The sequence below is a fragment of the Typopeltis vanoorti genome, chromosome 10, assembly GCF_054136105.1.
Source record: "Typopeltis vanoorti isolate ZY-2024b chromosome 10, IOZ_Tvanoo_1.0, whole genome shotgun sequence".
Taxonomy (NCBI): Eukaryota; Metazoa; Arthropoda; class Arachnida; order Uropygi; family Thelyphonidae; genus Typopeltis; species Typopeltis vanoorti.
Window position 1 is genome coordinate 16367843 of NC_143558.1, and position 23666 is coordinate 16391508.

The 23666-nt window shown below is 35.7% G+C and overlaps 1 protein-coding gene across 4 annotated transcripts in view; it reads right to left on the reverse strand.

Annotated features, from left to right (window-relative positions):
- LOC150102192 (homeobox protein Meis1-like) overlaps positions 1-23666 on the reverse strand; it is a 243094-nt gene that overhangs the window by 73804 nt on the left and 145624 nt on the right. For all 4 annotated transcript variants that reach the window (XM_090399507.1, XM_090399509.1, XM_090399511.1 and 1 more), the window contains exon 8: positions 17311-17387. In XM_090399507.1, the coding sequence (XP_090255633.1) occupies positions 17311-17387 (77 nt within the window). The remainder of the gene's footprint in view (positions 1-17310; positions 17388-23666) is intronic.

The following is a 23666-nucleotide window of genomic DNA, read 5'->3' on the forward strand; positions in this document are numbered from 1 at the left end:
GAAATCTCAGCTGCATGAAATTAGCATCATATTTTAATCACGAGAAATGCTTGACAAATGAAAAGCAAATGTTAAACCGATTTTTAGCTGAAACGTATTTTAATAATCATTTTGTGCTTTAGTTAAGCGTGAAGATTTTATTCATTTTGATACTTTTAATATCGACAACAAATTTGATATTTTGTTGTCGATTAAGAAATACATGATAGATGAAATTAACATTTTTCTGTTCATCGCACGCGCTATTGCTTACGTGAAAGTAACGTTATTCTGTTCATCGCACGCGCTATTGCCTACATAAAATTAACATTTTTCTGTTCATCGCACGCGCTGTTGCCTACATGAAATTAACACTTGATATTGCTTACATTACATCGATATTTTCGATTGGATAAAACGCATTTTGTCATTATAACACATCAAATTAACATTTTTCTGTCGATTGGCTGTTATCAGATGCATGAAATTAACATTACCGATCGTATGCGGTAATTAACATTTTTCTACGAAACTTCAAATGAACAAAATCATTATGTCACATAAAGGCAAAATAAATAAATAAATAATAAATAAAATATCTCTCCACGAATCAAAACGATCCTGAATATTTATCTGAAAAATTTATCAATCTCATCTGATTTTCCGGTTAATTTTTTTTTATCTCTTTTTACAGTCAGGAAGAAACAGAAAAAATAAATAAATTAACGGTTAGCAACCCGATAAAATTTTAACGGCAAACTCAAGCGTCGGTAAAAGTTGTACTTTTCCGGTTTCGTAACTTTTTCTTTCTTTCTTTATTTGGCATCAGCGTTCGGTTGGCGGCTTTTATCTCGGTCGGCCCTAATTCAGCAAAATGGACAATGTGCTATGGAGAAAAGTGTCAAGTCTTTCTTGAAATTCTCTTTGGAACTCATCGCGGTGGTGTGGAAAAGTTGGCGAAACAAAAGTTGAACCCCGAACACGTGCGAAACGCCGATTCCCCCCCCCCGCCCCCCTTTTCTTCTTCTTCTTTTCCGGCTGAAATCATTACCTCGGAAGAACTGGATGTAGTGGCTGGACCACTAATGATGTCTTGTAATGAGGCAGACAACAAGCGCGCGCTTGATTACTCTAATCATTGAGATTCTGGTCGCCCTCTTTTCTCTGCGTTTGCAATTTGCTTATAGCACAAACAGGAGTCTTCTGTAACTGATGCTAATGTCTCATGTATTAACAAGGAACGGAGGCAAGAAAAGGCACGCAAAACGGCCTACTTTCCCCGCCGCTGAACAATGGAAAGAAGTTGGGCTTCTACTTCCCCACCTTCTGCATAGAATGACAACTTTAATTCTTCGTCTATCGTGCTTGCAGATGGAATAGATCGATACGCAGATAATGTACACAATCTACATAGATAATGTGTATAAATCATTGAAAGAACACTTATTGGCCAGACATATATAAGTTATCGGTGGGGCATTACCCAAGTATTATATACATATTTCCCATTTGGATTATTATTATCACATAAGTAATCTACGGAGATAGCCTATAAATAAGTAATTCTGCGCATACATAAAAATATTCCCGTCATCTTCAAAGATCAATATCAATGAGCGAAACAACTACGCTGAGACTAGACAAGATTTGAAGATCAAATTTAGACGCGTTCCATAAAAGCAGTATGTATTAGCTTTTCAGAGACGAGAATTCAAATCTTCGGTTGTATTAGAGCAGGTATGGATTATATATAATCCTTTATGCAAAGGATTATTTGCTCATTTTTATTCATTTACACTTTAGCAAATCGACAATTTATATGTCGTTTTATGGGTCCTAATCGTACCCTTTTTCAATCTTCAACCTTTAATCTTAAAAATAATAATTATTTCATTAATCTCCACTATCTGCGAAGATTATCTATCGGGCCAAAACAAAATTCAAAGCTAAAAGAATTCAAACCATCTCCTTAACAAATATTTCAGAATAATTTTGCGCTTGAAATTAAATAGTTGATCAGATTTCGAAGCTCGGGTATTACTGCTCAGTGTTTACTACAGGTTTAACACTGTTAAGTACGTGGAAATCACGTGAGACCTATTCAGATTATTTAATAATAATATAATTAATAAAATGAATAATAATAAACCTTAGCCTACCCAGGGTACTAATATGATGTAGTAATGAACTACCTTTCATGGGTACAAATCCCATAAAACATTATGGGATAGTCCGTGCTGATTCAATAGATAACACACGGCTTTTTCTTTGTTTTTAACAGATAGTTTCAATATTTTTCTATTACACGAATATGCAGAAGTACAAATCCTTAAGTAAATAGAAATGACGTGCAATTTCGGGAGTCTTTGTAGCGCAGTCGGTAGCGCAGACACCTTAAAGTACAAAAGAACTAGATTCGATTCCTATCGTGGAAGGACTTATCACTGAAGGAAAGTTAGTCAGTTCCATGCAGTGTTGGCAGAGTTTTCCTGGAGAGTGTTAGGGCGTCTAGCGTATGATATAAACTCCATCAGAAGATTGATTTTATAACGCGTTTTAGAAGGGAATTTTAAATCAAAGGACATCTTAGATACAGAGGCATTTCGTCTGGATGCATCTACCTAAATTAGTACACCAACAGGCAATATTCAATAAAACTAGAATTAAAATTATCCAGAATATTCGTAAATTAAAATAGCACCGAAGTGTATCATAGAATTAACCCACTGTTAGAATAACAATACTGTAAAAGTATTATCAATGGTATTTGAATAGCATCTGCTGTAAACAGCTACGGGGGATTGCATATAAACTTTAATCTATGCAAATAATAAAAAAATAGGAATAATCCTCATTAAATAACACAAAAGAATATATATTCACTGTAGTGGCAATTTTTTTCGCAATTTCGAGCGGAACCTGTCCTTTGCCTAAACATAACTCAGATCTTTTATGAACTATTAATTAAAAATGGGCGCGTCTTACACTTTCTTTGACACTTTTAGGAGAAAAGATGGAAGGGACAAAACTAATTAATTTTCCTAATAAGATAATTATAAGAATCATTTATAGTAGCTCAGGGGGTTAAAAGGGCTTTTTGGACTTTAGCTTACTATGACGGTCGATTCTTCTTTCTCTCCATCTATCTCGTTCCAAGAGGGACAAACTGCTAAAGGGGGTATGTTCGTCGTCATTTATCTGATTATGATCTACACTTATAATTTCTAATTTCTTTTACTTAGTAAAAGAACCAATAAATTAAAATCACTAGAACCATTGCGAATAATCTTTTATTTATTTTTTTGAAAAATCGCTTAACAGAGCCTTTTTGGAAATGCTCACACAGTTCAATACACCATCTCAGATTTAGCAGAGAGGTTATAGGTCATTTATTTGAATAAATTTCTTCAGTTTTAGGTTCTTAAGTATTACATAAATGTAGTCAATCTTAAGTTTTTTAAACATTTAAAAATTACGATCTAAAAAAGAGAAGATAAATTTCGAGATTTAGGGAAAGCATCTTTGGAAGATTATAAACAATTTTTAAAATCCAATTCGGTAAAAATATTGAAGACATAAAGATTAGAAGTCATACACCTTTGGGAAGGAATTTAGAAGAAAATATTAGAATTATTTTAGAAAATCGGAACATTTTTAGACGTTCTATGTTATTGACAAACAGAATTGTGTCTTTTTCAATTATAGGAATGCGTCGCTTTATTTTTCGATCTTGCAACCTAACAAGGAACTTCATACTCACTGCGACGAGTATAATAATTCATGAACTTGTTTACAAGAGACGGCCCCCTGAAAATAAGTAACATGAAGTAAGCGGGGGTGGGGAATCGTGTTAAAGAGAGGGTACAACCCCGGACATTACGGATGAATGACAGATACACGTAAAAGACAACCCTGACGTTGTTATTCTAACAGGTGCGCAGCCTCGTTGTATAGGGAAATGACAAGTTTTGTAGCTGTCCCTCTGATAATGAGAACGCACGGTCAACCCCCCCCCCCCCCTTTCCCCCTAAGCGTGGCTCAGGTCATCGATCATGACGCCGACATCCCTACACGTCACACCTCCAACCAACTGGTCCTTTGATGCTGTTTTGGAGAATAGATGGTGTGCTACTCTCACGAACGTTTCGTGCTGCATCAATGCTTGCGTTCGAGTTCGCAGAAGTGCTTTTTGGTGTGTCGAACCAAAAACGAAAGTTGGGATAAATGTTATATCCCATAAGAAATAAAAAAAAGAAAAACATTGTGTAATGCATTTTTGATTAAGAATATTTTTTGGCATAAGCTTGATTCCTTATTTCGATTAGAAATCAAAATTTTAATCAGTAATCAAAAAAAAAATAATAATTTAAATAATTTTTAACGATAACTTTCAATGAGCACATTACTTTAATTTTAGCTTGCGATAATAATAAATATTAAATAATAAATCTGTACTGCCAATTTCTGTCAGGTGGCGCTGTCATTTACAGCTCTTATTATTTACTATTTACATTAAGCAGAATATCGTTGTTTTTTAGCTTTATGAGCAGCAAAATCGTATTAGATGATGCTGATAAATAAAACTGATTTTAAATTTGTATACTGTCAACTTCTGTCAGATGGTGCTGATAAATAAAACTGATTTTAAATTTCTATACTGCCAACGTCTGTCAGATGGTTATTTACAGCTCTTTTTAATTACATTAAACAGAATATCGGTGTTTTTTTAATTTATGAACAGCAAAATTCTGTTAGATGGCGCTGATTTGTGTGATGCTAAAACACAGTATCAAATATATTTTATAATTCTTTTATAGACCGTATGTTATATTGAACACTGGGAAATAATTACATAATTTTACTGACGTTCATTATTTCAATTTTAATCTTAAAAAAGAAAGGAAATGACCTTTGGTATTATGTGAATAATCTAGCAGACGCAATTCTTAAATATTTTGTTTATTTCTTACTTACACTATCATATTGCAGGTGGCGCTGTGAAACCTCAGCAATCGACAATAAACTTAAAGCAGAAAAATATTCAATAATAGCGTAGAAAATCATTAGTCGTCTGGTTAAAATAGCTTGCTTAATTTCAAATTTGATTTTTGTTAATGAAATATTTCAAAATATAGAATATTTCACAATCAAGAACTTAACGTACCGAATATTACAGAAATCAGTTTAAACATCATTAGTCTTCTTTATATAGAAATTTAATTTCGTGTGTTATCATTAAGCATTTATTTAGTTATAAAACACCAGAGGGAGCTACCGTATTCCAACGAGAAAAACCTCTTTATCATATAATGCTGAGTATGTTGAAGATTAAATTTAGTGAATGGATTCCTCCAGCATTCTTTCCGTCTTATTTTGTTTCGGAAGAGAGGTGGGGGGGGGGATAAACGGATGGCTAAAGATGGAGGAACTCAGATCCATGGGTGGGGCTCATGTTTGGAAGTAATAAGAGATTCAACTTAACAAACGGGCGTGGTTGAGAATGCATCGGAACATGAGTGAATCATAAAAAAAAAATGTATTTTCTTCGACAACCGCCAGAGGGTGTGCAACCAGGAAAAAAAAAAAAAAAACGTAAACGCTTATTATAGCCAGACGCCAGTAGTGTTCTAATTAGCTGTCTAGAATCATGCAAGGGGAGGCAGAATTTTTATTACGCATGCGGGGACCAAAAAACTCCTCTGGCAGTAGATTGTGAAAAGCCTCTCTCTTTCTTTCTCTCTCTCTCTCTAGTATCTTCCTTTGAGCAGAGTTAAAGCAAGTACAGAAACAATTTCATTGGACATCCGCAGGACTTGTTTTATTCATTCTGATCCAGAGGGATTGGATCTTCAGAGACACCAAGAGCTATTCTGAAAAGAAACTTGAAGCTTTTGCTCCCCTTAATGATACGATTTAGCAACTTAAATGGAAGGGGAATTAGGTAATTAACCCGAAATCTAACTCCTCGGTGTGCCGGCCTGTGTAATCATAGCAAACAACGGTTTCACGGCGCTCCAAAAACTCTTACAAACTCCACAGTACCGTTAATAGCTCGCGAGCGAACCTAATGACATGATACAGTAAATGTAATGTGGCTCTGCTATTGTGTTTTTGAGTGACTTTTGCTGTTCGCTTGTGTGTTTTCAGGGGCAAACGTTTTGGCCGCGTTCATCTTCGCCGCTACTTGGCCTTGCCTGCACCGTCAAATAAAAAAAAAAAAAAAAAGAAGAAGAAGAAGAAAAGAAGAAAAAAAGAGCAAAGGCTGCCTGAGCGAACTCTTGTAAGGTGATATCCTCCTGGGAACTTGGCGAACCTGTAATACGGATATGGTTTTTAAGAGAAAACGTTGAAATTCTAGGGAGGAACGAAGTAATATGCCCTTAGAGGGACTTAAAGGAAGAAGAAACTGACTGCAATGTACCGTGCATATAACTATCTTGCAAGGAAACTTTACTTAAAAACAAAACGTAATATCGATAAGTTTTTTTTTTTTTTTTTTTTAAATCGAATCTCGGGCAAAAAAAAAAAAAAAAACATTTAATGAGTCAAAAATGAAGGCAAAAAGACTTTTCTACCTCAAAATGCGTCAGTTTTATGTTAGAATCACGATGTTTAAAAATGAATCAGTTGAAAAAACTGGTATGACGTCATGTATATTACTTAGTTTAGACATTTTAATATTAAAATTTGTTATATAACGTTTGCATGATTTAATACTTAATTTTTTAAATATTTATATTAAATAATACTGTAGACTTATTTTGTACTTAAAATTAATAAAATATTTTAAATTTAGAATTGATTTTTTTATACAAAAGTGAAAGAACGTTACACACTTTTAGGAATTTCATATCATATTATTACAATTGATTTATGACAAATTTCTTCTCTGGAGGGATATAGGAATGAGAAGAATCGACTGTGAGATGCGGTAGATAGATTGATTCAATTCAATAAATATGAGATGCCCATATAGGGTAACGGATGGCAATGCTGAACCAATGAAGTTTAACTGAGGTTCGGCTGTTGCTGTTATCCTGGGTAAATGAGTTCGCTCTCTGAGGTTTTGCCCTAAGGGAGCACTTTGAGTTACCGGGGAAAGTGTTCTCCGGCACGGCCCGCTGAGGGGTACTTGCCGGTGAATTATGAATTATTTTCTTCGGAATGAGCGGTTCTGCTCGGTACTCGAGTTTCACTGAGTAGAACCAACGCTGAGATTTGGACGGTCTTTCGCCCACGAATGAGTGGCCTACAGATCGTCCGATATCCGATATATATATTTTTGAGATATCACCTTTACTTACACATACGGTGATTAATAATACCCTTGGGGGTAATGGATGGCAATGCCATAGTCAATGAAGTTCTACCTGAGGCTCAGCTATTGCTGTTACCCTTCTGCCATGATCAGAGCTTTAATTTAATAGCTCAAAATAACACTTTATCCCTACACTGTCCTCTACAGATCTACAGATAACGGGGAAGATGAAAAGCATTCTTGCTTCGCCCCTTTAAGCCAGTCCTTATAAGGATAAGGTCTTCTCTGGACAGGGTGGTGAAAAGTCCTTTTTTCAGGGTAACAAATGGCAATGCTGTAGCCAATGAAGTTTTAAATGAGGCTCGGCTATTGCCGTTACCCAGTCATGACTAGAGCTTTTAGCTCAATACCACTCCATCCACACAGATTTTCTTCATTCAGATGACGGGATAAAGAGTCAAGGACTCAGTCCATCTCCCAGTTCTTATAAGAACTTCTCTGGAGATTCCGATAGGGAGAACGAACTGATGAATACCCTTGGAGGGTAATGGATAGCAATGCTATAGCTAATGAAGTTCTAACTGAGGCTCGGCTATTGCTATTACCCTCCTGCCATAATCAGAGCTTTAATAGCGCAATAACATCTTATCCCTACACTGTCCTCTACAGATAACGGGGAAGATGAAAAGCATTCTTGCTTCGCCCCTTTAAGCCAGTCCTTATAAGGACTTCTCTAAAAATATTTTAATTGGTAATTTTCCAACCCTCTTAATACAAATCTTGTAATATATAACAGCCGAAAAGTACGTTGAATCATCAGAAATTAATAGTGTAATCAAACCCTTATCACTGAGGACTATCGACCTCGAGTAATAGATAATTATCTGTTAGTGCAAGATAAAGTTCGCAAAGATAAAGGTTCCTCAGACCACTCCTTGATGGTACACCATTGTGATGCAACCTATTGGTACTAGGAGTGTCCAGACTGGGCAAAAACCTGAAACTTCATATGGGGAAGTGAGTTACCTAACAACACCGAATGCTCTAAGGGTCTAAAATTATAAGGCCATTCACAGTTTAGTCCTCTATGTTGATTCTGCGTATCTAGATCAGGCTGATCACGGTTCTCTGTTAATCCCAAAAAAGAAGTGTGCATATCACGTATAAAATTACCCATTTTTGTTCCTAACTTTATCGTGTATGTTCTGTAAACACAGAGGTGATGGATAAAATTGAAAATGTATTGGAAGACGATGCCTTTCCCATGACATCGTCTCAAAAGGCTATCACACACGTCCAAACATGCTTATGAGTGTTTGGAATCTTAGCATGTATAAACTTTAGGGTAGTGAAGTCTGTTGTAGATGACGTCATAGATAGAAGAAGTGGATTTGTCACTTCATCGACAATAGCTCTTTTGTTGTCAAAGGGTAAGTCGCCGGTTTTATTTAATGTTTCCATCGGTCATTGATGCCAACAGATGCCCCGACTCCGTAGGGCACTCGACGTGGTGTTTTTTTATTTGGAATTATAGCTGAAGCAACTACACCGATAAGGTTAATGTTCAGGTTAGCTGCGTATGTTCTCTGGCAGATTATGATATTTGTTTGAAGATGAAAAACCCACATTTCTGGAGAGGGGGGGGATCCCCTACCCCACCATATGAGACTGACTAACTCACCTTCAAGTGTAAAGCCTTTACAATGATTTTTACAGTCTCACTCGGTACAAACAAACCTCGGTTGGTTTGTACCGAGTGAGGTATACAGAGGCTCCGTACAGAAAGAATCACATTTGACCTTTGGTTGGAAAGATATAGCCTTAATTGCTTGGTTCATATTTGATGAACTGAATCGTATATATCTTCAGATGGCTAACCCTACTGCCATCATCCAGTGCTAAGTCTTAGATGAGTGCCTTTATCAGTTCACTGCTACAGCCAAAATAAAGTATCACTGTACACTCTGATTTTTATTTATCTTTTAAAAGAAAGGCTCTTCATGGCAGAAGCCGATAATCGCTGATACTTCTAACAGAAAAAGAAATAAAAAAACAGAGAAAGCGTTCTCACGTATGTTCACCTATAAAATAAGGCTCCCACTGACGATACGGCCAATTTACTTAGCATAAAGGAAGCTATTCCTTAATCTCCACCCCCCCCCTCACCCCTCATTTGATTCTGTTTCGTGACCCTTCTACTTGTTTGAATACGACCACGATAGCCATCAGCAGGCAGGTGTAAGGTAGTATAGGTAAGGTAGCCGCGGTCAGATCCACCTGGTGGCATAGCAACAGTAAGTCTCGAAGTATTATGACTTAAATTGGTTTAATGTAATAATTATTTCGCTCAGTAATGCAAGACCAAAGAACACGATAGGATCAGCGATACGGTCGACTGTTTGAGAACATATAACCTCTGCAAAACTTGCCGCAGAATCCTACACCTTCAACTGCGATGTATTTGTTTCAAGTACCTTTACTACAAGCTACGGCAAATGGCAGTTCTCATTAATGTGGGTATTACATGATAAAAAACTATTAAAATTTTCGTGTAATCTAAGTTTAGAGATGTAGCCAATGATTTATCATTGTCTATTTCTTCCCCTTGGAAGACATAGCAATAAATCTTAGTCTGACTTTTTTTTTTTTATTATTATTATTTTATTTTTTTTTTTAGCTCGAATAATGTACTTGATTAACGAGATCATTAATAATGGAAAAATGAGATGCAAACGTTGTCTGCAAGGGAATACAGCTGTCGTTAACGCACATCGCGTACATGCTAATTAAAAACGGAAGATAAAAACCACACACACACACACATAAAAAAAAAAAGAAAAGAAACTCCGCATTTCTTTAGGTTATTCTACCGCATGTCTAAGCTACAAGTATCTGTTGTTCATCTTATTTAAAGACAAAATTTTCGAAGCATGTTTACAAGTTAGAGGACTTAAACACCCTTTTTTTTGTGTATGTACAATTTTCACCTTTTGTATCGGAAGTAAAAGGGTCGGTGGAGAGGGGGGGGGGAAGAGAGACGCGTTGCGTGTTTTGCATACGTAATATGGACTTCTGTATCGCAGATACAGAAGTCCATCTATCAGTCTACTACAGCTATTAATATTATTAGGTAAGTAGGGGCAATGTTATAGAGCTTGTCTGTGTTGACATCCTAACTAAACGCTTCGCCGGCCAGTTAAAATAATGAACCTACTTTTAAACGTATAATTCAAACCTTTTAAATTACTTTTAGGAACTCAATGGCCGTAGAAGGAATAGATAACTAAAAGTCTTTGCCTCGTCTAAAGTAAAAAAAATTCCACGGAATACATAGCTGACAAGTGGCATAGGTATGGTCTCGTAGATCTTATATTTTTATAGAATCTGATATTAATATTAATTGCTAAAAGATGACTTAAATAGTCAAAGATTTACAGACTGCCTCATAGTTGTTTTTCGTTTTTCAACTGAAGGTGAGTTGACTGGTCTCGTACGGAGGGGGAAGGATTATTATCTTGGAAACATGGGTTTTACTTGCAGTCAATCAGTCAAAAGAACACACACAATTATGACCATAACTGATAACACAGGATTAATTGCCCTATCGTAAGCAATTTCATGTTTCTAAGAAGCTAAGTTGCTTGGCATGAACACGCCATTGAAACTAACATGAAAGAAGGATGCGAAAAAAAAAAAAATCAGCTTTATTTAGTAGAACACATTATCATTTGTATGGGATAATTCTTTCCAGGATAAGGTAATATTAGATATAAGATGTCTTGAGAATAGTTATCAATGTCTACCTTTATCTACAGAATTTGTCTTTCTATTCTTTTTTTTTTCTTTCTTTCTTTCCAGAGTTCTGTTCTTGTGGAATATTTTCCAAAGGTTATAAAATTTAAGCAGTTATCCGTAAAGGTTATATTTTCAGAAAATGCTTTAAGAGCTTGTTTGCCCAATTTCACCAAGAACACAGGCAACAAAAGAGAACGAAGAAGAAATAATCAGATATTGCCATCATTCCAATACCACTTGTATCTAAGAGACGATAATTACACAGAAATTGCAACCTCGGAGGATGATGGAAAGGATAGAACATAGATACAGTGGAATGTGACAGATCGCTAATGAGACGAGGCATAATTGCTTGCATGCGACTGATTAAAAAACTCACTCAACTGAACATCAACTAAAAAACACACTCTCTGGAGAAACTACGCCATTCATATGAATTGAAAATGATTGGGAGATAACATACAAGCTTTGCTGGGAGTGTGTTAATGCTTGGGACAACATTAAAAACGTAATTACATTAAAAGAACGAGTAAGTTTTTACTGAAAATAAAAATTACCAGAATTTTCATGAAAATTTCTGTCTAAGGAACTAAAAAATTTTGTAATTCGGATTCAAAATTTGCAAACAAACGATTATAACTTTTCAAACCCATTTCAAACATGAAAAATTCAAACATGGTACCTTATCTTTCTGATTTTCATTGAAATTATCTGATTTTTAACTTCCCTAGACTAAATTAGCCTCTAATATATGCATAGATAATTCCTATATCTTACCATCATTTTAACTATATAGGTTACATTAGCCTAGAAAAGTTAAAAATTTTTATATAATTCATAGGTAACCTGGTGAATAAAAGAAATCAAAGACAGATAGAAGAATATTAGCCGCAATATAAAGAAAGGATGAGTCTAAAACTGAATTCATGTAATAATAAATGCCATCGATCTTCGACACTTATTCATCAGTGAAAACCTTTTTTTTATTTCTTTATCTCGCTAGCATTTTTTTTTCTTTTTTAACTTTCATCGTCACCTAGGAACACTCAAACTGCTTCCCAAATACATTTGGCTCCCCACACATCAGCGAGTAATTCCATTTTTACCTCGGTAGAAAACCTTTATTTGTAGTTTGTGTAATTCTTGACTTTCTCTATTGGCTAGTTGCCCAGCGCATGGTTGGAAGTAATGGAGCTCAAACTCGACTTGCTAGCGTTCGTTTTCTGGGATTTCATTTCGCTCGCTGGTGTTTTTAGATGATGGGGAGGAAACGGCGAAGGAATCGTTGGCTTGTGAGGACGATATATGTAATACAGTTGGAACATGAACAAGACAAGCCACGCCACTGATATCCGAAGTACTTTAATCAACTTCACACTTGTCTGTATAATGTATGATCCTTCCACTTGGCAGTGTTAAAAGAACTGCTTGAAAAACGCATTTAACACTTGAGTTCGGCAATGCAAAAGAATTAGGCTTAGCAAACAGACAAAAACTAATGTGTGTCGTATGTATGAGTCAATACTTCAAAATCGAAATTGGTTAAGACTGAAGTACAAGCGATACTATAATACAGTAGTGATGTGACACAAGTATTATAGAAATACAAGTGATAATAAAAGTAATTATTCATATATTATAGTACAATTACTGTTCAGGTGATAGAGTAGGACCTGTACGAATGTGTAACTAAGGATCATAGCCATACAGGTTACTAGAGTTTATTATTATTACTACATAACACCTCCAGGGAGTCCAAGGACTCATCGGGGGAGGGCACTTACCGTACAACTTCCCCCCTCCACCACTCCACTAACCGCACCTACCTTCGTCATCTACACCAGCGCCATCTGCCGCCGACCACCACTACTATTTTCACAGACAATCACAAACATCCATGCTCATGGCGAGATTCGAACTCGCAACCTTTTGGCTGGAGAGCGAATACGCTAACCACTCAGCCAACCATTCCGGCATGGTTGGCTGAGTGGTTATGTAATGACAAAATGCAAAGAATAGCGGTGATTTTTCATGATATTACGAAGAAGAGTATACTTGGCAGTTTGTCTCATAAACTTCATTTCAGCTGTTATTATACAGCTAGTTATATACGAAAATATTTCCCATATCAATACATCTCTGGAAACATCAAAAATTCTATTATCAAATTTTCTTAGAAATTTGAAAGTGCGGGACCTTAGTCTGAGGCCCTGAAAACCAACGTCCGAGCCGGCCTGATTAGAACAGTATACTTATGTAAATACATAGACAACGAGCTAGTAGTGCACCATTATATTTTTACACCTAGTGTACTCTTTCTCTTAACTGACATAATTATTTGTCATACCAGTAGATAAAGCAATGTCTTTTTTAATCAGCCACAAGGTGACTATTGCAAAACGTCCCTCAACTCATGTCACACTCGACCGAAACCTGTTTTTTTTTTTTTTAAATACAAGACGGCAAGTGGTTCGACTTCCGGGTTCAACTTAATCGAAACGTCTTTTCCATTATCAGAAGAAACTGACAATGTCTGCAAAGAATCACCTCAATCACGATTGCCAAAGGGTTAACAACAAACACTTGAGATATTTCTAAGCGGAAAAACACGTTCTTGAAGACACTATCTGTTCAGCAATTTGTTCTCATTGATAGCAGAGTACCTTAAGGCTTTCAGAGCCTACCCTTCCCAGACTTTTCCTTTACCCCCCCCCCACGTTTCTCGTTCTATTTTTCAGGTCGATCCCTATGTAACCACACACCATGGAAGACCGACAACAGTAACTCCGTATTATGATATTCCTGACCTTCTATTTTGTGACAGGTAAACCGCCTCGTATTCTTTAACCACCCCCTTTTTCTTTCCCTCAGTCATAATAAGAGTCACGGATCTTACTTCCCATAATGATACTTGAGTTGAACACCATTTGCTCGAGACGGTCCGGATACAGTAGAATAGGTAGGTAGTTTGGGTTGAGTTTAGACTTAAGAAAAATATTCTCATGAATTCGTTGGTGGGTGACGAGAGGTAGTGACGGTGCGTCTGTCAATGTGTCAAGTGTCTGATGCGAAAATAACCAGGGATAAGATGAGATTTCCCGCACGAAAATTATTCACGGCCTCCTGATCGCTACTCACCCCTCCCAGATAGGTAGTTCTGGTATTTAGAACCCTTAGGCACAAGAACTAACCTTTCCTTGTTGTACGGTAAGCAAATGCACCAAAGAGGGCGCTGCAATCCATACTTCCTGTAAGCAACTATAATAGAATGGAAGAAACACTGAGATTCACATAACAATGCAGTAGTGAGGGGCTAATTTAAAACTGGGGGAAAAACATTAATTTATTATTTCCGTGTGTTATTCTCTCTCTTCGTGTGTCGTTAGACCATCTTAAGTGGTTCAACAGCTGTGCGCTAAACAGACGTACGAAACATTCGATATAATGAAAATTATTTGCAATGACAGGGTTATTAATCCTTTTTGGCGCAACTAGCCTCCAAATTGATCACAATTTTCGTAGGGATCTGACAGCAAACCTGAAGAATGACGGGTGTAGTCGATTGAATATAATCTAAGTAATGATGACATATGTCATGATGACCTCGAAGGGGAAAAAGTTCGGTTTAATCATGAAGATTTATTAAGAGGCTAATTTTTAATTATAAATTTTATATTTCTAATGTCAGTGATATAAATTTGCTGAGAGAAGAGTGATTATTGGATCTTAAAAGATGAAAAAAATTTTTTTTTTGGAGACGAAGCAAGATGATGCAACTTATTGTTATTGGATCTTCCGGAGGACACGTAGATTGATAAAATTAGAAAAATGTTTTTTTTTTTAAGAGTTTTAGCTTTTTTCTAAGTTCTTGCCAGTTTCCAAGTTTTTATTCAAATTATTTCTGTAAATAAGCGAGTTTCACTGAAATACGTAGCTAAAACAGTTTGTGTACTATGCAGCTGATTAGTCTAGAGATGAATCTTGACATCAGCAGTTAATTCGAATTTTATTGATCTCCAGGAAAAAAAAAAAAGAATAAAATTAATTAGAAAAATAAAAGTATTAGAAAAAAATAGCTTTCGAAGAAATATTAGAAGGCGAAATATTGATAAAATTGAAAAACTATTAGAAGAAAATTTAATTCGACGAAACATTAGTTAGTTTGCACTCAATTGCACTCAGAACTGTGTCACGTGACATCTTTTACCGGAGGAACACTTGTAACACAAGTGTTCCTGCGAAACACCGACTAAGAACCACTGCATTAGAAAAATATAAAATGCGACGAAACAGAAGAAGAAAATATAATTCGACGAAATATTAGAAGAGAGAATTTGAAGAAATATAAAAAAATAATAATCACAAAAAAACTAAATAAGTCCTTCAATAAATTTAGTTTAATCCTTTATCCAAGTGCGCCTGAAGTATCTTCAGGACTGGGGTAAAGTAGTGCAACACCGGGCAACTCGTAGCAAAGGTGGACCAAGAGAACATCACTCCTATCTCAGTATCTCCCATAATGCAAACCACATCTCCTTGCGGATATGTATAATTTTATAATTTTATGCATTAAGGGATTGGCCATTACCCAAACTAGTTTCGACCTTTATTGAGGTCTCTTTTCAGCGGGAGCCAGGCCCAGACGTGGAGATACCAGGCAGAAGCATTAGCGAGGTCATCTTTACCTATAGGAGTTGCCAAAAGGTGTGCCATCTTTCAACATCTTTTTAAATAAGTCCTATTAGGATTTACACTAACTGATAAAATCCAGGAGGACTCGATTAACAAATCACCAATGTATTCACTAGATTCATTACATGTTCTATGGATAGACCAATGTATTTTGTATTCTAAACTTCTGCATTTATTTCATGCTTACTTTGTTCTGGCATTCGTGATGCTGTACTTTTAAGTAGGCTTAGGTTGATTACGTTGAACGATGGAGGTAAATTCAAAGAATCTCTTATATAAAAATAGTGACTCATATTTAAAGCAAAATAAAACACGTTTTTATGACTTTTGTGTTCTTTCATTAAAGTTCCCAAAACTAATTTTGAAAAGAGAGATCGCACGAGCTGGTGGAAATCTCACCCCCTAGCTTTCGTTAATTCTGATTGAATGCGCATTAAAGTGTCTATAAATGACGACGGTAAAAACCACATAAGCACGGGAATTACGAAAAGAGTTACGAGGCATCCATTTTGGGGTAGGATTTCGTAGTTTTAAGGCGAAGGGTGTATTCGTTCGATCTATTTCATTACGAAATTCTCCGACACGTCTTAAAAATATCTTGCGAGGAATTGGATTCTCGTCGAAATAGTTCCACTGAATAAATCCACCATGATCTCGGCACGAAGATGTGACAGAAAAATTCCGACCGCCATTCCAACTATCAAACACTGCCTTGGGGCTCTTTCCCTGGAGACCAAAATTTGACAGGTTCCCTCCGTCTTAGACCTTGAAAGCGGTAATCGGTAAACGCCCACTTTTCGTTGACGTAATCGAATTTCGTCTCGGATCTTGAGCCGGAAATTGAATTACGGCTAGAAGAGGGTGAAAAATTTACAGATCAATGAAAATATGTCCTTCATCTGAGTACACTCAAACATTAGGCAAAATGGTGCAGCAAAAGCCCTAAATGGTAAATAGGTCTAAAGTTTACTCCCCTCCATAAAAATGAGAGAAAATGTAAGTTTCTCATGTTAAATATTTTTATCAATTGAAATGATTGGCAATTTGCCAATGTTTTTAAACAATTGACAATTTCACGTGGTTGATATAAATTCGATATTTTTATGATTTATTGTAATTTTATGTAACATTTGCTTGTTACATAAAATATCCATTTTTAGAAGAAATAAAAACCTAATACTCGACGACTGTATATCAAAACATCTTTAAAACGATATCAAATATGACATCGTCAAGAGGGAACAAACAAAATTATAATATTCCATATATCGTAAATAAAATTTGAAGGTTTCTTAATCATGAACAAATCATTTGTTATACAGCATTGTATTTAAAAGATATTTCTCCTACAAATCCACGAAAATAGTTATTTCATATCGAATAATTATTATAATTAACTGATTTTATATCGCCAACAACGAAATTATTTTACATATCCTATTACGACATGAACAAAAATAAAATAATAAAAACAATTTTTTTTTTATATATAGAAACAAGTCAATCACAAATACTGATAAGACATTAAAAGATAAAATTGATTTTATATTTGCGGTTTAACGAAATCCATGTGGATTTAAACTCACCAGTTATTGACTTGAAGTATGGTGAGGCCTGTGTCTTGTGCCAGTTGTTTTTTCTGGTCCTCTGAAGGGTAGGGATGCTGAAAAAGAGAAAACGGAAACGATATAATTAAAAAAAATAATTAATTTTAATTTATTAACATCTATTGTTTTGATGCAATGCTAATTCTAAACCACAAAAATATGAATCAACGAAAAATGTATTTCTGTTATCGTTACGATTTTTATTTATTTGTGTATATTTAAAGATTTCTTTCTAGGGAGCAATTTCAGATAGATGGATAAATAAACGGAACTTATTAAATCTCATAAAAAAAAACCTCATTAGAAAATTAAATATGTCTAATGAGGGGTTGCCTTGCTTTAAAATGGTGAATTATAGCTGCGCGAGCATATTTAGTTGCATTAAACTGCTATCATTATCAGCTTTAGATCTCTCTTAATTAAAACTAATTAGGTAATTAATTTACTAAACTCGTAAGTTGTCCTTAGGTGCATAATAACAGCGAGAATTTCGCTGCAAAAACACTACAAAAGAAAAAAAATAATAAAAATAAACATTAAAATGTACGACGGATTTTCATCTTATATAAACAATCTTAGAAAATATTCGTAATATTTGAAAGAATACCGACTCCTGAAATAAATACCGCCAAGGAATGCGCAGAAAGACAGCAAGATGGTATGTGAATGCAATGACAATAAGCCTTTATTAAGAATGCTAAGCTCTACATGGTCTTAACAGCGTTTCTTTGCAGATTAATATGATGGAGACAGAACACATTTTATTTATTCAAGTGATTCTGCTTTGAACGTTTTAAATTATCAGTTTCTTTCGTTGTTTACACCCATTTCGAAAATTCTAAACTCTCATAGAAAAGTTAAAGAGCGTGGAATTCCTTTTCCACGGACGGTAAATCATTTGCCGGTGGTTTAATAATTTCTTTTAATTCGATCAACGCCTACTTTTAGCATTTTCAGATACTTATGATAATATTTTGGGGCAGTGAATCTAACTTCTCCATTTCGGTCTTATCTCAAACTCCATTCTGGAACATTAACTGTATATCAAGACCATGTAATGGTTCTAAGCTTACGAGAAAAACTTGTGATAAAAAAAACGAAAAAAAAAAAACTACCACGCAAATGTTTACAATAAAGAATTTTTCTGCTAAGAAAATGTTTTCCTAAAGGCTGATAATGGTCCATTACATTGCGTTCCTGAGCTGACGTGGGATTAGCATAAACACACCTGCTCACACATAAAAATCTGAGGTTAGCGTTTACCATGTTGGGAATGAACTATAATTTTAGCTCGATTGTTCTAAATTTGTCTAAAGTGACTCGAAATACCTTAAAAAAGAGAAAATATGAAAGTTACAATTCCGTAGCACTCCAAATCTTTTCAGATACTATATTAATTTTCTTAAAAAAATTGAACAAAACATCTGAGCTTATTTTAAAATATTCATGTCATACGAGTGGAAATCTTCAATTACTCTAAATAGAGAAAATGAGATAGAAATTTCTTGTCGACTTCAAAATCATTAAATGTTCAAATTCTCTGAAAAATATTGTACTTGAAAAATATTCAGGTCTTGTTTAAAATATCAAGCTTGCTAAAAAAAAATACCTTATTAAAAACAATCAGATTTCGTTGAAAAATATAATGAAAACTTGTGAAATGTCAAATGTTTGTTTCAGACTTACTGATATGTTCATTGTTGATTTCAGAGACTTCCTGAAATGTTCACTGTTTGTTTCAGAGACTTACTGAAACGTTCATTATTTCAGACTTGCTGAAATGTGCATTGTTTGTCTTAGAGACTTGCTGAAATGTTCATTGTTGATTTCAGAGACTTGCTGAAATCTTCATTGTTGATTTCAGAGACTTGCTGAAATCTTCATTGTTGATTTCAGAGACTTGCTGAAATCTTCATTGTTTGTTTCAGAGACTTACTGAAATGTTCATTATTTCAGACTTGCTGAAATGTGCATTGTTTGTCATAGAGACTTGCTGAAATGTTCATTGTTTGTTTCAGGGACTTACTGAAATGTTCATTATTGGCTTCAGAGATTTGCCGATATGTTCAATACGTGTTTTTAAGACACTGAAATGTTCGACTTGAAAAATATTTAGAACACAAAAATAAAAAAAAGACTACACTTTCTACAAATATTCAGAACTTGCTGAAAAATTATCAGGAGTTTGCGGAGAATACTTTGTTTTAAAATATTGATCTAACTGAACTCATTCAGATTTTCTTAATAATAACAGAAGCTTGTTAAAAGCGTTCAATGCATGTTTTAGAGGCTTACTAAAAATGTTCACTGTTGAAAAATATATTCATTATTTGTTGGGAAAAAATTCTCCTGTAAATGAATGAAAACTGTATTCAGTACGTGTTTCAGAGGCTTATTTCAAAAAGTTAATGATCAAAAACTATTATCTTATTGAAAAATATTGCGTTCGCCGAAAAATCGAAACAAAAAAGCCTACTTTATTCATGGGATCAGTAGCGAGGTTGTTAAAATACGCGCAGGATTCAGTTCCTTGGAGAAAGAGAATCCGACACTTTCAATTCCCCCTCCCCGAAACTGTCAGACATTATGACGGGATGCGGGCCACTGACCAAATATATGATGACATCACAGCGAACTCGGGCATTTATTTTTCTCACCACTACCTCCCAAATCTGACAATGCAATACTCGTGTCTGACTAGAAATAGGGGAAAGAGAGAAAAAAAACAGGGGGAATCGCCATAAATCGGAGCCTAACAAGCACGGTGGCCGGCTTGTGATATGTATGACAGGTAATTTGTGTGATTCTTCAGGTGGAAGGACGCCACCCATGACAAGCTGACACCATCCTGTCTGTCTCCACCCACTTCGTTCATCCTTTGTTCGTTTGTGTGTTGGTTAGGATGGTTTTTTTTGTTGTACTTTTATTGCTAGGACAGCTATTAACTTGATTATTGCTAATTGCCTTTTTTTAATGTGGGATTAAGGAGATTAAGGTAATTAAAGTATTTAAGTGGATTAGCGGATTATGAAGAATGGATGGGAAATTAGATAAACTGGTTCTATAAGCATTCTTCGTAGGGGTGTCTTTTCTAAAAGCGAGTAAGATAAGTAGAAAAGTCACGTGTCTATGAATGCGTTCCTTGTGAGTTAGGGGAGGGGTTGGGTTGGCGAGAAAGCTAACAAACAACGGTGTTTCTTTCGGGTTTGCTTACTTCTCGCCAGAATCAAGCTCATGTGCTAATGCACCTGATATCTAAGTGATGCCGGAAAACGAACAGTAAGCATCCCCCCCCCTTGGTTTCCCCTCATACACACACCACCTTCTTAAAGAAGATCCTGTGGCAATCCTACCACCTGCTAGTGCTTAATGCGAATATCGAGCTCTGATTGTGCTACTTGAGAAAGGAGAATTCGCCTCTCTTCTTCCCATAGATTTGCATTCATAAGCCTAAAGTACTTCTCTCCCCCCGGCATCCCCATCCCCCCCACTGCTAACGCGTTAGTTCATTCCCGCCCAGCTACTCTTCTCTTTGCTCGAAACACAGCAAGCCAGCCAGCAGATAAACTTACATTTTTAGGAGCAGCAGAAGATTAAAAATAAATGCAGTTTTCAGTTGCGTGTTATTACTTGAAGCTACCTCCTAAATATGAAACAAGGAAAATGCATTTCCAGTCATTAAGCTGTTGGGCTTCTCTGACAGTTTTATGTGGGATGTCGAAACACGATTATTCCCGTCAAAGCGATACCGGGTGTGCGTTCTATACGGCGAGATAGAGCCACCCCCCCCCCCCGTATCGGAAAAGGGTTATTATTAATGCTTACACCATGGACCAACCTCACGAAAATGTGCCGGTCTAAGCTTTAAAACTAATCAAATTTTTCTCTTTTTTTTTTCGTAACGCGAGGGGCCCCGCTTGCTAGAAGGACTTATTGGAGATGCTCCGTAGATATCATTTACCAGAGTTTCAACTTAGTCGAGTTTGATTTATCGAGGGTTTCTCTCCTCCCCCTTCTCCCCCCCCCCCTCGTTGGTTGAATCTTTCCAACCGTCACCCATTTGGGACTTCTAATGCGTTTTATTCACGCAAAGACACAACAACAACACTCTCCCTGTTGTATACTTAACAAAGTTCGCGGAGTCATCCATAAATTACGAAGTTATGCAAGTAATTTACGAAAAAAACATCTCATGTTCATATTCTGATATTTTCATGGTTATATTCTTAATCTAGTCTTCTTATATTCATCTGAATTCTGTTCATAATCTGTTATTTTCGTACTCATATTCATGTGACTATTCATCATCTGAAATGTTTATGTTCTTCCGAATTCATATTTTTGTTCTGTTCTATGGAATCAAAGAGTTCGTATCACCTTCCAAAAATATCTTAACTAGACGTTAGAAATCTATCTTAGCAAACTCGGAGACCCTCTTCCTTCAACTGTTCACTTCCATGCGATTTAGAAGTAAATTTTTGCAGTCCCTGCGTTGATATTGTATTCAGTCAAACTACCGCAGCATAAGAAAGGATTTCGTCTGTTCCAAAATGACATTAATGGAGCCGAGCCTTGTGTTCAGGTAGCTAATGAAAGTCGCAAGGGATAAATCACAGCAGTCCGGGTGGGGAGGAAGGAATGTTCCGTGGATTCAATACTCAAAGGTACACGAAGAGCAGATGCATTAAGCCCCACTAACTTGAATCTTGGTGATATCTCCGTAATTGGCACTCAAAAACTATGCAGTTTTAACCCACGAACAGGGTTGTGCAAAACCTATCGGAGAATGGTCAGTCTTATCTTAAAATGATTCAAATGTATATGATATATAACTGATACGCTTAGTCTGTTGCTTGACATATCAAAGCGAACATGAAAAACAGCTTCAGCTGAATACCAACACTCCTAGGTAGATAATGTCTCATTTGCAAATGTAAATATCTATTCAAGTACTTATAGTAAATCTGTTTGAATTTCCATCATCATCATCATAACACTGATTACTGGTATAGACCATATTGGTCTGTTCTGGTCTCATTATCCATCTAATATCCTTTTTTGAGGTCTACCCTGCCTTCTCTTTATAGTTGGCTTATATTTTAGCATTTGTTTAAGATGTCGGTTTACATGTTCAATCCTTTTTTTTTTGTTGTTTATAATTGTTTAGTTTTTCTTCTATTGATTTTGTTTTTAGTTCTTTTAAAATTTCCTAAAGGAATTAATAACGAGTTTGCCCAAGAAATTGAGCTTATTTAAAATTCCTACTCCATGGCGAATGCTTCTAATTTCAATATTAAATTCAGCATCTGCTTTGTTGTTCGTTACTTAAACATCATTAACGACATCCAAATATACTTGATCCTTTGTTTAATGATCTAGGTTCGAGGTGCTACAGTATACCAAAAAAAAACATTTCTGAAAGTCAACAGCATCACTGAGGAATGGGGTCCTAAGTTCTAGTAGAATATCTCCCAGGTTCATATTAATAAATTAATTAGCGAATGATGGCTATGAGTCCCATACGGATAAGCACGTCACCAGCTTACCGGCCAAGACATCTATAGATGTCAAGTTTATCATGGATGCGAAGTGCATATTAAAACTGTAATACCATTGATATTACATTGAAATATACGATGGATACGAAGCGCATGAGGATGCGTATTTGAGCCATAATGGCCGATAAGGTGGTTAAACCAACATTTTGTTTGTCGACCAAAACCTATCAGTCTGGTTGCCTGAATGGTTCGCGTATAATCTACAAAGTACGTAGATTTAGGTGATGCTAATTCATATTTAGTAGTAATTATTTTCTATGCAATAAATTAGAATTGCAAATCATTCGGAGGCGTATATTCAAAACGACTAAATGATGATTGTCCCTATTTGTGATTAACTGGAAGAGCAGCTTGCTCAGGCGACAACTCCCTCTTACTAGTAAAAAGTAAACTAGGTTCAAAACCAATTTACAACGCGAAGAATTATTAAATAAGTGAGCCAATCTCTGATAACTGTAGAATGGTTTTGTCGTAAAACTTAAAAAAGGCAGGAAAAAAAGTGCCGTTAGGCCAGAACCTTAGTTGCCTCATCATCAATCCCAGCCAATCTAACTCAAACCGTTTGACGTAATGGATCACGTGATAGCATGAAGGTGCATAAAAACCACATGGATGAGTTTAAGACGATTTTCAAAATCGTTTAAAGAGGGGAATAAAATCCATCCAGCTTTTATGACGTCACAACCGTCGCGTTTACAATCCAAGATAATCTTGAATTTGCTAAAAACACGAAATTCACGAAACAGCGAAGTTTTAAAAGTACTTTAAATTTGTGAC